Source organism: Octopus sinensis, linkage group LG10 (assembly GCF_006345805.1).
Source record: "Octopus sinensis linkage group LG10, ASM634580v1, whole genome shotgun sequence".
Classification (NCBI taxonomy): Eukaryota; Metazoa; Mollusca; class Cephalopoda; order Octopoda; family Octopodidae; genus Octopus; species Octopus sinensis.
Window position 1 is genome coordinate 33,492,962 of NC_043006.1, and position 14,788 is coordinate 33,507,749.

Sequence of the window (14,788 nt, forward strand, 5' to 3'; positions counted from 1 at the left end):
GTGACAAAAATTATAGTATAGAATTGGTTGAGAACATTTCATTAAATTATCTTCCAAAATTCACATTAATATATTGATAAATGAAAAAGTTATAGTTGTTTAATGAAACCAGACTAAATTTATGATTATGTTAGAAATTAATTGAAACACATAAGGGGTGTATTTTGGTCAGAAATATAGTAACGAAAGGGTTAATAAGCTTTGTAACATAAAAAATACTAAAATTGAAAAGACACTTGGCCATGTGAGGGACACAACTCATGGTTACAGCATATCTCAACCTACACAATCCCTGAAACTTATATGAAAAGCCATTTGCAAACACCCAGACACATACATTACTGCACCCCTGAACATTACAACTTGTCTTACTCACCCTGGACAAGAATAATGGATATGTGTGTGTGTGTGTACACAAAAATAACGACACCAAAAAATTTAAGTGTCAAAAAACCAAGAAGCCAAAAAATTTAAGTGTCAACATCCATGAATTCATTTGACATGCTAGAAACAGCAGTTATATATCTCTCAAATCATATCCTGTTATCTTAAAATAGTATTTTGCTACCATACTGACACAGAGTTAAAAATTAGAGAAAACATCCAACTGGGCTAAGTTTAACGTTTTAGCATTTAACCTGGCCATATCCAGCCCAAATATTCTACTTGTTTTATGTTCAAATTGGCCAGATCTGGCCTGTGATGTCATTCTAAATTATAAACAGTCACATCATCAAAATCTTGGAGCTACAAGATAATGCATGATTAAATCAAAACAATGTGAATAAATAAGCTGAACATCTGACCGATTAATCTGAGTGCTAAAGGGTTAAGCATCAAAGGACAGTGTTCAACAATCATTAATAGGTTTCAAGACGAAATTTAGAGATGGAGTGGATTTCATACAGTAAATTACATGTAGAATGTTGTTGTTTAGCCCCAGGTCAGCACTGATTGAGCAAACTTATTACTGAATGTATTTAAACTGTGATCATCCTGTTAGTATATGTCCCAAACAGTCTATCATGGGTTACATTATACCACAGAGCATTCCAAAATTAGACATCAATATCTAAGTATTATTCAGGCCTAATTAGGTTAGCTGTGAACAAGGCCAAATAATAGCAAAGTAAGTGATCCCTACTAATTATGAATCCATAAACACTTTCCACCTTGCAAGAATGAAGGAAACTAAGATATAAGAAATTCACAATTGAGCATAACATACGTGCATTCCCATCATCAGCTGCCCAAATGGATATCACTATGGTTTTGACACCTGGGCAGTACAATTCAATCCAGCAGTGTCCACAGTGTTAACAATGTATTCTTTCTTTTAACTCTCTATATTTAGATTACTCTGTCAAATGTAATGTGTATCTCTTCACATTGTTTTGAACTGGCCATGCATTATCTTGTATCTTTACAGCATATGTTCTCAGATTTGTTTCTAAGTCTGTAACTGTCTTAAAGGCATGCCATAATCATCATCAATACCATAACTGCTTAATATTTCAATACTAACATGGGTTGGACTGCTGGCATGAATTGAGTTACAAATCTCAGCTTTAGGACAATTTTTCTTCCTTTTTTTTTGACATCCTGCTGTCTTACAGTGCTGATGAAATTAATATTGTATTTTGATATTAAATTTTCAAAATTACATTGTCCAATTTCATTTTTACATTATTTTATTACATATAGGGAATCCAGAATTAATTTACTTCTAAAAGTAAAATTATTCTTCCCACAACACCCAGTTATGTCTTATAGTCATATTCCATGTTAAGAATTTCATTTATTGCAGTATTTAGTTCCACACAAGTGTGGGTAACTGCACAAAGATGCATTAACAAAGTATATCGAGACAAGTTGGGTGAGCATCTGGGGTTTGAAGGGTGCTGGAAGATGCCATTGCTTCACATGGGTTAATGCACACTTAAATCACTAAAGTAGCAGAGAATTCAGAAAAAATGCATGCACACACACTTGAAGTTAATGAGAAAACATCTTAATAGCAGACAAAACAAAATCACAATATAATAGAAAGAGGCTGACACTGTAGCAAGTATAGATGGGATGGACAGATGAAGTATAGGTGAAATTAAAAAGACAAATTGTTCTTTTTTGTTTATAATTTTACACTCTAAGTAAAAGAAACAAAAGATAGTTTAATTCAATAAAAGTTTGGCTAAGCAAGAATTATATCTGTTAACACAGTATGTTACATTAAATTTTGGTAATGTATCCTCTTGTGTCAAGACAATATAAGCAGAGATCAAAGATTCTTAAGGTAAGACCAAAGCTATGACAACATGACATAAATGACTGCCTAGCCCTGATAAAATTGCAATAGGCAGTGCTGCCAACTGATACCTGGGCCAGCAGATGCAACTACAGTAGGGATAGAAACCAGGACAAACTACTTTACTTTGAGCAGTCAGCTGCTAAATTGCTAGATGCTGCACAATGCTTTTTTTTTTTGTATCTTCACCTTTTTCTTCTCTTTTGTGGGCCTACCATAAGACCACTGATCCCAGCTTTGTTCTGACATCTGAAGCTACATTACTGAAATTCAATGTACAACATGTGTGTTAAGAGGCAAGAGTCTTCTTCCTTGGCCAAACTTGTCTTAAGTTAAATGCTTTTCTTAACTTCCATTTCATTTACTTTGAGTGTAAAATTAAAAGCAAAGCAAAAAATTTTTCTTTTAATTTCATGAAATACTTAACACTGCATGCTTGCTGTACTGAGAATCTGCCTCCGTTATCTAATTATGATTTTATGTTGTTAATTATTTCTTAAGGCGCAGCCATGGTTGTGTATTTAAGATGCTTGCTTTGTGATCATGTGGGTTTTGGGTAAGTGTCTTCTACTATAGTCCCAGGCTGAACAATGCCTTGTAAGGGAATTTGGTAGATAGAAACTATGTGTGTGTGTGCATATCTATATATATATATATATATATATATATATATATATATATGTGTGTGTGTGCTTGTCCACTCCTTCCACCACCTGACAATTGGTGTTTTGTTTACGTCCTTGTAGCTTAGCAGTTTGGCAAAAGAGACTGATAGAATAAGTACCAAGCCTTAAAAAATAAGTGCTGAGGGCAATTTGATTGACTAAAACAAGAGTGTGTGTGTGTGCTTCTCTGCTTCTTCTGATGTGTGCCCAAACCAATGCAAGCTAAGGCTTTGCACCAACATCACCCAAACAAACCTCAAACCCAATCCATTACAGGATATTGTTGCAACATTCTATTCTTGAATTAAAATTCTTCTGGTTCAACTTTCGTGTTTATCTTTCCAAGATAATGAAATAAGTACCAGTATTATACGCTGGAATTAAGTAATTAAAAACATTGTCTCTGTAAGGAATTAATAAAGATTGTAACGAAATGACATGTTAATGAGAATGATAAGCAGACTGGAAGGTGGAATTTGTGTTAGAAATATCCCATGCACTAATAAAGGTTAAGATGACATGATCCAAAGGTTAAGGTAATTCACCCATAATTCGATTAATTTGATAGAATTTAGCCCTCATATAAAGCTACAGTTATCTCGATGAAGAGAAAAGCTACATTACTTATCAGGCGCTAAAATTAATATAATAGTAACATAACTGTCTTATATGAATGAAGCTTCTGGCTAATTTTCTTCTTGACAATTAGGCTAATTTGGAAATATTTAACTCTTTTGATACCATCTCTAGTTCCATCTTACACAATTTCTTGTTCTAAAATATTCAAATTTAGATTAAAACATTCCATATAAATTTTACAGTATGAATTTTTCATGTTCTATGCACTGAGTAAATAATGAAAAGATTTGACTAAATATTACTAAATTCTTACATGAATAGTGTGTAAGATTTTGAGTAAAATACCTTTTTTTTAAAATAAAGGTTAAACTACAAAATAAATAAAACCACCTCATAATAAAAATAAATCCAAGTAATTTTTTGTGATAAATTTATAATCTGTTAGATAAGAAATCTTGAAAATATGAGGAAGAACAGATCAGAAAATATAAAAAAAGTTATTAAATACAGATGGACTAGTAGCATGAGGATATAAATATGATTGAAACAAAGTTTCTGAAAGGCAATATTCTATTAGAATGAATAGAAAAGTGCATCAGGAAATATTTTTTCTCTTCCTTTCACAGTATTTGCAATAAATTGGTCTAAGAAAAAAATAAGTTTTTTTTTCTGATCATTTTTTTTAGATAAAGATTATCTCTAATATATAATATAAAATAAATATCCAAGATTAATATAATAGAAAGATGAAATAGAAGTTTGCTTGCTAGTTAGCCAGTCGGTAATTTACTTAGCTATTCCTCCCCTTACTACTCTGTAGTGTGTTATAGCCAGCCAGAAAATGATAAGGTTCTGTTTATCAAGGCAAAAGATATGCTGCTGCAGACAGCCTAACTTTATGATCAAAACCCACCTTTATGTTACTTGGGTGAGAACATCTTGTATTGCAACTTACCAAATCTATGAATAGCTTAGCACTATTTTGACAATGGAGGTAAGTAACCTAGAATGTGTGTGGTGTGAGAGTGTGAGAGAGAGAGAGAGAGAGAGAGAGAGAGAGAGAGAGAGAGTATGTTTATGTTCAAAGCAATGAATTAAGAAAGCCCCATGTATACAAGAATCTTGTACTTTAAAGAAAATTTACTTCAGACTGTTAGAAAAATACATAGCTACAGTCGAACAGAATGATTTAGAAAAATTACTTTTCTAACAGAAGTGATAAAATAGAATAACCAAGTCATCCAGAGAAAGTAAATATTTCAAATTTAATGTGTCGATGTTATTTATTTTTTGCCTTTTTTATATGTTAGATTAAGAATGTTCCTATAAAATATTTTAAGACAGTGAAGTTAACATCCTAAGATTCTCAAGTTTTGACAACATTTTCATGCAACACACACACACAGAGGTTATAATTAAATAAGAGATTTACAATGAAACAGAGATTTGTAAAGTAACTACAATCCCAAAATCTCAAACACTAAAATTTTATTGGGTGTAAGTTTATAATTACAATTTGAATAAGTTACAACCTGATTGACTGAAATCTGTTACAATCTATAATTAATATCAATAGGACTAAGGGATTAACACAGAAGGTGGTTAACTAGACTAGCTACTTTGCTGTAGCCAGTATAGTGTATCACATTTCTAAGTTCAAACTCTGCCAAGGTAATAATACATTGAGATTGTAGAAGAGAGAGAGAAATAAGAAAATAAAGAGAAACACTGAAGGCATTATATGTTATATAAGTTTGAAATGTACAAAATAATTCAGTCCTGGTGTATTTTCAATAGTGTTTGAATGAAATGTCAATAGTTTAAATCTTTTAACAATGAGAACAGTTTTAAGTTGATAAGGAAAAATATGCAGTTGTTGGAATTTAAAAGAATCTCAGCTCGACTATCCTTTTATGAAACGTAAATAAGTGGATAGGAAATGTGAGAAGAGAAAAAGATTGATAAAGTAGCAACAGCAAACGCTTATGATAATCTGAATGGTCAATAACCGAAAGGTCCCATAAAGCACATCAATAAATATCAGTCTAAAAGCATTCAATTATGATGCAGAATATTACATCACTATACGAAAAAGAAAGAAAGGAAAATAAAATAAATAGAGGAATACCATAATTTACCACCCACAAACACTGGAGACTTTTCTGAAATATTAATTATTGTTACATTTATAATTTTAAAATATTGATCCCAATCTGTTACGCTGCAATTTCTAAACAGTATTGCCATTAACCTAACCAATATTATTACAAACATGAAACCAAGAATTATTCACTATCTTAACTAAAATAATAATTTTACAGGACAACAAAGTTGCCAACATATCTAACATGTAAACATCAATATTGTACGGATGTTTTGTTAAAGCAAGCAACATACAGCGCAGCTGTAGTATTCCACTGTTGTTAACAGACGAGGATAGAAAGAAAAACTAATGCAGAATAAGACGTAGAAACTAACATAGCAATCACTAAGAAGAGAAGTAATATTCTATGCTGGCAATCGACTGGTCACCTGCTTGTGGCATATGACAGATAAGGTGAGTGGGAGGAAAGAAGAGAAAAAAAAATGAGTGAGAGATGAGAGAGCACTAAGAGAAAGATGATGAAACTAGTCAATGAAAGTTAAGATAGAAAAAGCATATTAACTAATAATAAATAAATATTACAGAACTAAAGAGGAACTCCTGTTATTAGCCTACCTTGTTCATAATCCACTACACTAGGTGGATGGTCTTCTTCAGTAGCCTTTTCGGTAATAAATTTGAGGATACCCTTACATATTATTACCAGCACTGCCATGATTTCTTACTGCAGATAACTGGAAGAGTCCAACTGAGAGAGCAAGAAGGGGAAGCATAGCAAGAGCAAATACAGGCTTGAGCTATTGTCCTTAACTGTATAGAAAAATGTAGTTAAAAGATTTAGAGGGGGATGGTTAGAATGTTACTTTCTGAAGAATGATAAGCACCATGCACAGAAGAATATGAGAACCGAGTTAAATAACTAGAAACAATAATATGAAGTTGAAAAACAAAATCATAATACATGACCACACTAATAACTGTAATGATTAAGATAGCAATAAAATGTGATATGAAAAACTCATATTATGATGAAAGAATTACCACATATGCATCTTTACTGATAAATATATCCTTGAAGTGCCTCAATATTAAAAAAAATTAAGACTCATACTTTGCAAAAAAAACCCAATATATTTAAATGTTTATAAATTTAATTAAACCTGACATTATCAAGATTTGAAACGCTCTTATGAAGACTAAATGAATGCTGAAATTATTATTAATTTCAAGTAACAGCCTAGATCAATCAACTGCCCCCAAATGAAAACCCTGTTAAGTGACAAGCTCTCAACTGCAAAACAAATCAGGAATGATATAAAAATAAAACAACAAAAAACTATAATACCACCTTTTCATTAAAAAAAAGAATGGCATGATTTTGGACTTCACCTGCAACTACTGTAATAAATAGGTTATTTAAAAAAAAGAGCCCTTAATGGTATAAATATGGGCCTTGGACAGCCTGCCCAGCTGTAAGTTTCTTTCCTATGCATGTTTACTTTTAAGGTATACCAAAAGTAAAAACCTTTCATAAATATATATATATATATATATATATGGGTTAAACAACTCTTCTAGTTATAGTATTCCCACATTAATTGTACTAGTGCAGAACAATAATAAGTCAAACGAACAGGGAAAACTATGTGGTAATCTGAAACAGCAGCCAATAATTTTCATACTGCACCTTGGCATTAAAAAAATGGAAATACACAATATAGATTTAGAGACATCATATCAAAAGGAGAGGTGTGGGGAACACAACAACTCAGAATAGTCACAACTGGAATGTTGGCCTGGGTCAAAAATAATAAGAACATTATCAGGATAGAATATTTTTCATAAACAAAATGTAGATAAGGTAAAGGGAAGTAACAACGGTGTTAAATGATAAATGTAACTATGATAATGAACATGATAGCATCAGTTTATATATATTCCAGAGAATACCATGCACAGATTAAATGCAGTAAAATTGATAGTAAATGCTTGGGAAAAAAAACCCACAAGTGACAGTATCTTAGGTGACCTGTTTCAGTGAATTTCCTAACTGATACTTGCCAGTGAACAAATATATGTATTTCTAACAGATGCTAGACCTCAACTTATATATGAAAGTGAGTATAGTTGATTAAATCAAGTGCAGTATTTATTTTATCAACCCAGAGTAAAGAATATCTTAGCAAGATCTGAACTCAATGTAAAGAGATGCAGACATGACTGTGCAGTTAAGATATACTCAATCACGTGCAAACCACATGTCCTATTTCTTTCCAAGAGATAAATCTCATCTCTTAACTACCGTTCATCTGCTTTTCAGGCTACAATTCACTCTGAAAAGTGGTGCCCACACACATATAGATCCCTCATGCCCCTAATCCTCTACATACATCTGCTTCCTCTACTTGCCTTCCAAACCAACAACAGTTCTTCAACCATATCTCTTCCTGTGTTGGGATATATTCTTCAAACCTTTAGTGATTCCAATGTTCACAACTCTTCTGGGCTTTTACTTTCATTACATGCAAATGCTGGTAGTGGTTTGAACAAATCTTTCACAATCCTCTACTTTTGACATCAATTTGTTTCATCTCACACATGCATCTCTGACCACAGCTGAAATACTAAATTCTCACTGTCTTTCCACTTATCAAGGTTCTCTACTAACCACTATCCTATCACAACTGCCTACAACACAGCTATATACTCTGAAACCTCACATTTCATGTTAGCAGACTTGTCAGACCCCCTGCCTGTTCTATGCTAACTACCCCTGGCAGTACATGTACTGCATACCTGACCAGCAGACTAAAACCAAAGTCTTAGATATGTTCCTTTACATCCCACAAACAACCAAAACCCCAGAGCCATATCCCCCAAGTGATTCACTTACAAGTGTACTGTAGTTTTTTCAAAGAACACAGTTTAAAATGTCTGGATGAAATAATCTGCCTCTGCAAACAAGACAACTTTTACTCAGCACTCCTGGTCACTGGGATTGACACTAAAGGAGAATATTGTTGAAAAGGTGAATAAAGAGATGTATTTACAAGCTCTTTAGTAAAACTCATATCTTCAATGTCATCAAGTGCAAAAAGCATCAGAAACAGAGAACACTTATTTCAATGTGTGGGTTACATTGTTGTAATCCAAGATACATCTGGTAATTCCACTTGTAAATCTGATATTTACAAACTCTATCTTAGTAGCAAATAATGATTGCTGTTACAGGTCTTATGAACACACACACACACATACACACACACACACACACACACACATACACACACACACATACACACACACACACACACACACACAATGAGCCTTGCTCTTCTTTTATCTGCATTATCACCATCAATACCTAATTAGCTTGATTTAGGAAGACAAGAACAAATGTTGCAAGTCAGGTTCCTACTTACTTTTAATAAAAATGTATTGGAAAGAGATTTTCTTTGACTATTTAATGAAGAGAATAATTTTTTTTCTATTCACATACTGCCTTTTGCTAATATTTCCACAGTGAAATGAAAATGAATTTTAAGAGCATTGGGAATATAAATGTAAAGAAGGAAATGAGTAGAATAAAAATTGAATCAAAATCTTATAAGAAAGTTTATTTTATTCTCTCTGTTTATTTCCTCATGTTCCTTTCTGTTGAAGAGTGTAGGCTTGAAACATAAAACACTTTCTCACCTTCTTGAGCATCAAACTAATACACCTTCTTGTTCTTTATACACCTGTCTTTGTCTTGTTTTTATGTAAATTTCAACTACACACACACACATATATATATATATATATATATATATATATATATATATATATATATATATATATATATATATATATGATCTAAACTCTAAAAATTGTTTTGGGTCAATCTAAAACAATAGTAAATCCAATCTTAATATCATCACACCCTTCATTTAACATTCACTTTTCCATGCTTGCATGGGTTACGAAGAATTTGTTTAGGCAGATTTTCTATAGCTGGATGCCCTTCCTATAGCCAACACTCACCTGTTTCCAACCAAAGCAATATTTCCCAATGGCCAGACACATTTTTCACAGAATACTGGAAATGAATGACATAGCTTGTATGTCAGTGACATTCAATTAAAACTATCACATGACATCAAGACAAGGGTGCATAAGCATACATATACACACCTTTCAGTTTCTACCAAATCCATTCACAAGGCTTTGGTTAGCCTGAGGCTTTAGAAGACTTGTCCACCCATGAATCGGAATCAAGCTTCTTAACCACATAGCCATGCCTGTGCCAATAGATATATTAATATTTATATGTATATAAAATAGTGAAATTCCAATCTTTATATATTTTTATCAAAATGTCTTTATTATCTCATTTGGACACTACTCCCTCAAAACCCACAGCTCACTCTCTGCACCTTTGATTTACTGCAAGCATCTGCTGTTACTTCCTGTCTCCATCTTTAAACCTAGCTTAACATCTGTCATTTCCACCACATAATCTAACTTACGGTCTTGACAAAACTGTTCACATATAGCAAAGAAAGCAAAACAAAGTACTTTCACATTTCATTACTTATGTAGTCTGATCAATAAGTATCCAAACTGTTGCTATAGTAATGAAGCTAAAGCATGGAGAGTGAAGCCGCTTGGCACAGATTAACCTCGAACTCTGCTGTACATGTGCACTAAGTTTTAACATTCTAGCTCATTTCTGCTGTTTATAGCAGTGCTTGGAAGGAAGGTGTGTACTGTGTGATTGTCGCATTGATCATAACAGAGAAAACTGTCATAGCGATACCTGCTCAGAGGCCTACGCAAAGTTACAGAAAGTGTATGAGCTGCACACAAGTGTACGAGTGGTTCAGATGTTTCCAAGATGGCTGAGAAAATGTCGATAATGATGAATGTTCTGGAAGACCTGCAACCAGCAGAACTGGGAAAAGCATCGCAGAAGTGCCTGCAGCTGTGAGGGGAAATCGTTGAATCACCATACGTGAATTATCAGAGGATGTGCAGATCAGTTACGGTTCAGTTCAGTCCATTGTCACTGGAGATTTGGGTACAAAACATGTCTGCCAAGAATGATGAAGGTCTCTGAGCAGGTATCGCCAAGCTTTTGGCAAAATTTGATGCAGATTCTCTGCTCAATGTGACGATCACACGCTACACACCTTCCTTCCAAGCACTGCTGTAAACAGTGGAAGTGAACTAGAACATTAAAACTTAGTGCGCATGTACATAGAGCAGAGTTCAAGGTCAATCTGTGCCAAGCAGCTTCACTCTCTGTGCTTTAGCTTTGTTACTATAGCAACAGTCCGGATACTTATTGATCAGACCATGTATTCATTACAAGCTTTTTATGTTTTGAATGTTTTTTAATGAATTGTTTTTTTTTCATCCCCTTTTCAAATTGCACCACTGAATATATTTTGATTCTTCTTATAAATAAGTCGAGCCTTTATGAGGCAAGTAATGCAATATTGTTATGTCTGCATGATGTTGGTTACATATTTGATAGTTTAACTGTATTAAAAAAGTTTCAGTGCACAGTTGCTCAACCTGCTAGAAACAGCAGTCAATTTTTCTGCAAATCACACTCAACAATATTTCATTTTTGTATTTGGTTTGTAAGATTCATGGTATAAATTTATGTGTTAAAACAGATTTTGTTGAGTCTAGGGAGAGTCATTATGCCACAGTCGATTAATTAGTTGATTAGATATTTAACCAACTGACTAATAATAAAGAAATGAAATTGGATCCCAATTGAATTAGTTTTATAATTTGCGTAATGATTCTCCCAAGACACAACACTTAACAATCTGTAATTATAAAAGGACAAACTGGACAATATAGTCTGATATATGTACAAAAACAAGATGATATATCGTATAAGCCAGGGGAAAATCGTCTAAAGGGTAGCATTCCTACCAGATTTCTTCAAAAATTATCATATTAAAAATAAATAAATAGAAGAGTAGAAATAATTAAAGTATTTCTTTTTTTTTTTAAAGTAATATAATTTAATTACTTACCACAATCACCTAAATCCATTCGTTCAAAATCTTCACTGAATCTCTATAATTAAAAAAAAAAAAAAAAAATCAATGTTAAAAGCTATTTTACAAAATTTATTATACTATCATCAATAATCTCAAATTTGGGAAGAAAATGAAATTCCTAAGCAGCTGTGAAAAAATATACAATGCAAAAAAGAGGTTGGGGCACACACCAATATTTCAATATCATAGACACAAAATATTGTCATAAATAACTAAGAGAACAATTTGTTGGATGGTTTGACAGGAACTGGCAAGGCCAGGGGCCACACCAGGTCCCATTGTTTTGTCATGGTTTCTACAGACTGATACCCTTCCTAATGCTAACCCCTTTACAGTGTGTACTGGGTGCTTTTTATGTGGCACCAACACTGACAGGGTCACCAAGTACCTTGCAAGACAAAACCCCCTCAACTGGGAAGGGGGAGTAGTATTGAACGGGTGCTTCTTTGTGCCAGTTGAGAGATTTGAGATAGAGAAGTGACAGATATGTCTTGCTGTAGAGTAGACACATGGACACCTCTGTTGGAAAACAAAGGAGGGTGAATTAGAGAAGCAAATAGAATGATAGCGAGATAGATGATGATGAAAATGTGCTGGGACATGCCCTCAGGGGACACTGGGAGAAGTGAGAATAGAAGAGGTGATACAAAGGATTGGGCTGGATGAGTGAACAGGACAAGGTGGTTATAGTAAATGATGGAGGGAAATGTAAGAGAAGTTTGTGGATTAAATATCTACCAAAAATATAATTGGCATTTTATGCAAGTCACATTGCCTCAATAAACTTGACATCACAACAGAAAATAGTTTCAAGTGCCACTGGACTGGCTCCTGTGCATGTGGCACGTAAAAAACACCATTTGAGCCTGGTCATTGCCAGTACTGCCTCACTGGCCCTCGTGCCAGTGGCATGTAAAAGCACCCACTACAATCTTGGAGTGGTTGGCATTAGGAAGGGCATCCAGCTATAGAAACTCTGCCAGATCAGATTGGAGCCTGGTGCAGCCATCTCGTTTGCCAGTCCTCAGTCCAATCGTCCAACCCATGCTAGCATGGAAAGCAGACCTTAAATGATGATGATGATATTCCTCAAAAAAGAGAAATAAAGTGGTATATGAAGCTGCTTTCTGTAGTTAAAAATAAGGACATTTTGAGAGGATATATTGTTTTTTTATAGTAAAAGGGTAACCAATTAGAAATAAGTAAACCCATCAGATATTATTTGGTTGACCATTTTGCACTATTATCAGGTGTATTATTTTAGCCAATCAAGACATTGCTGACAGACAGCTTGTTTGTAAGCCACTTAAGAACATGATTGTCTCATCCTATCTCAACTGTTGTTAATAGCTGTGGCTGTTTCTTTTCATCTGTTTCTGTAGTTCAGGTAGTACAACCTCAATAGAATAACTTCTACTAAGTTTAAAAACACTTATTTTACCTTTCTAAAGCAGTCCATTTTCTGATTGCCTACATGTGACTCTACGACACATTATTCTACTGATATGAACATTTTTTTTAATGCATTTCTGTTGACTTTGTAAAACATGGAAACAAATGTGCACATTTTCTGCAATACTTTTCCTACAACACATTTTACCTAACTGATTACATGATATATGTATGTTCTTCCAAGCATTCATGTAAACTGTCTTAATTAATCTTGTAAATTTAGATTTGCTAAATTCCATGTCTAAATCCAGTCCTAATTCAAACCTATATTCAGAGTCAAGTGCTGCTTATTTTACCAACAAGATTGGAAGAGATTTATTTTTCTTGCTACATAGGAAATAACGAGATAATTCTAATTTACCACTGTTATCCTGATAAAAATTTCTTTTAATTCCCAAATTATCAATTCAAATTTTATAAAAGATATTAGTTCTGATCTTTTTTAAAAGAGCCAAACCATTATTTTAAATCTATTCTATTTGAGAGCTTAATCAAAATATATAAATATCCAATTTTACTGATTTAAACAACTATCAAGTGTTTATTTTATTTGTGGTAAAACAGCATATGTATCTGTTTACAGACTGTTATATGTAAGGATAGCTGTTCTTTTAGACAATATTAAAAAAAGAACCATTAGACAGCAGTCACACTGGCCTTTAAGGTTATTTCCATTAACCCCAAAACTTATTTCAATTGTCTTGCATTTTATCAATTTATTTTTCAAACTGTTAAGTTACAGAACACAATGAGAGCAACACAACTATATACAGATACACAAAGATAGGCTTCTGTACAGTTTTCCTTTAACCAAATTCCACTCAGTTTGAGTGTACAGTATAAGGCACTTCTATGTCCAAGGAACTCTATAGTGTCATGGAACCCAGAACCCAGTGAATGTGAAGTGATTTTCTAAACAACACAGCTGCTTACAAGTTATTTACTGAAACCATTTTGGAAATAAATATAATTACACAATGGTTACTCAAGATAATTTTTTACAACATTTTATAATGTTTACAATGAACAAATTAGACACAGCCATCAAAAACCTTGTTCACTTTTCTTTTTGACTTCTTTCTAAATAGTAATATCCATTAATAGGTGATTAGCTCTAATGCCTTCAACTAAGAGAAAAATGTTAACATCCACACCATTACTAAAAGACACTAGGAACATTATGCTGGCGGTAAGGGAAAACAAAATGCACCCAGTACACATTGCAAAGTGGTTGGTGATAGGAAGGGTAGACAGCCATAGAAACCATGCCAAAGCTGAGATTGGAGATTGATGGACCTGGTCAAACCTTCCAGTGCATGGCAGCATGGAAAAGGAAAGTTAAATGATAATGAAGTAAAGCAATTCCTGCTTAGAATCAAAACTAGATACAACTTCAATCAGCAAATTTACCATTAAATTTCTTTATTGTTTTATTTTTTAAAAAGGAGGAAAATATGTTTTTTAATGACTTAACCATAGGTAGAAGGAGAACACATAATATTTGCAGAGTATCTAAGACTACAAATAGAGGAAAAAGAAACTATAACAACCTATGTAGCTGCTGTAGGACTAAGTGCCTCAGGAAATCAATTTAAACTCAGACCGGAAGACAAGGTTTAAC

The 14,788-nt window shown here is 33.3% G+C and overlaps 1 protein-coding gene across 9 annotated transcripts in view; it reads right to left on the bottom strand.

Moving 5' to 3' along the window:
• The window catches only part of LOC115216595 (5'-AMP-activated protein kinase subunit gamma-1), a 764,404-nt gene that overhangs the window by 45,237 nt on the left and 704,379 nt on the right, over nucleotides 1-14,788 (bottom strand). For all 9 annotated transcript variants that reach the window (XM_036506548.1, XM_036506547.1, XM_036506549.1 and 6 more), the window contains one exon: nucleotides 11,689-11,731. In XM_036506548.1, coding sequence (XP_036362441.1) covers nucleotides 11,689-11,731 — 43 coding nt within the window. The remainder of the gene's footprint in view (nucleotides 1-11,688; nucleotides 11,732-14,788) is intronic.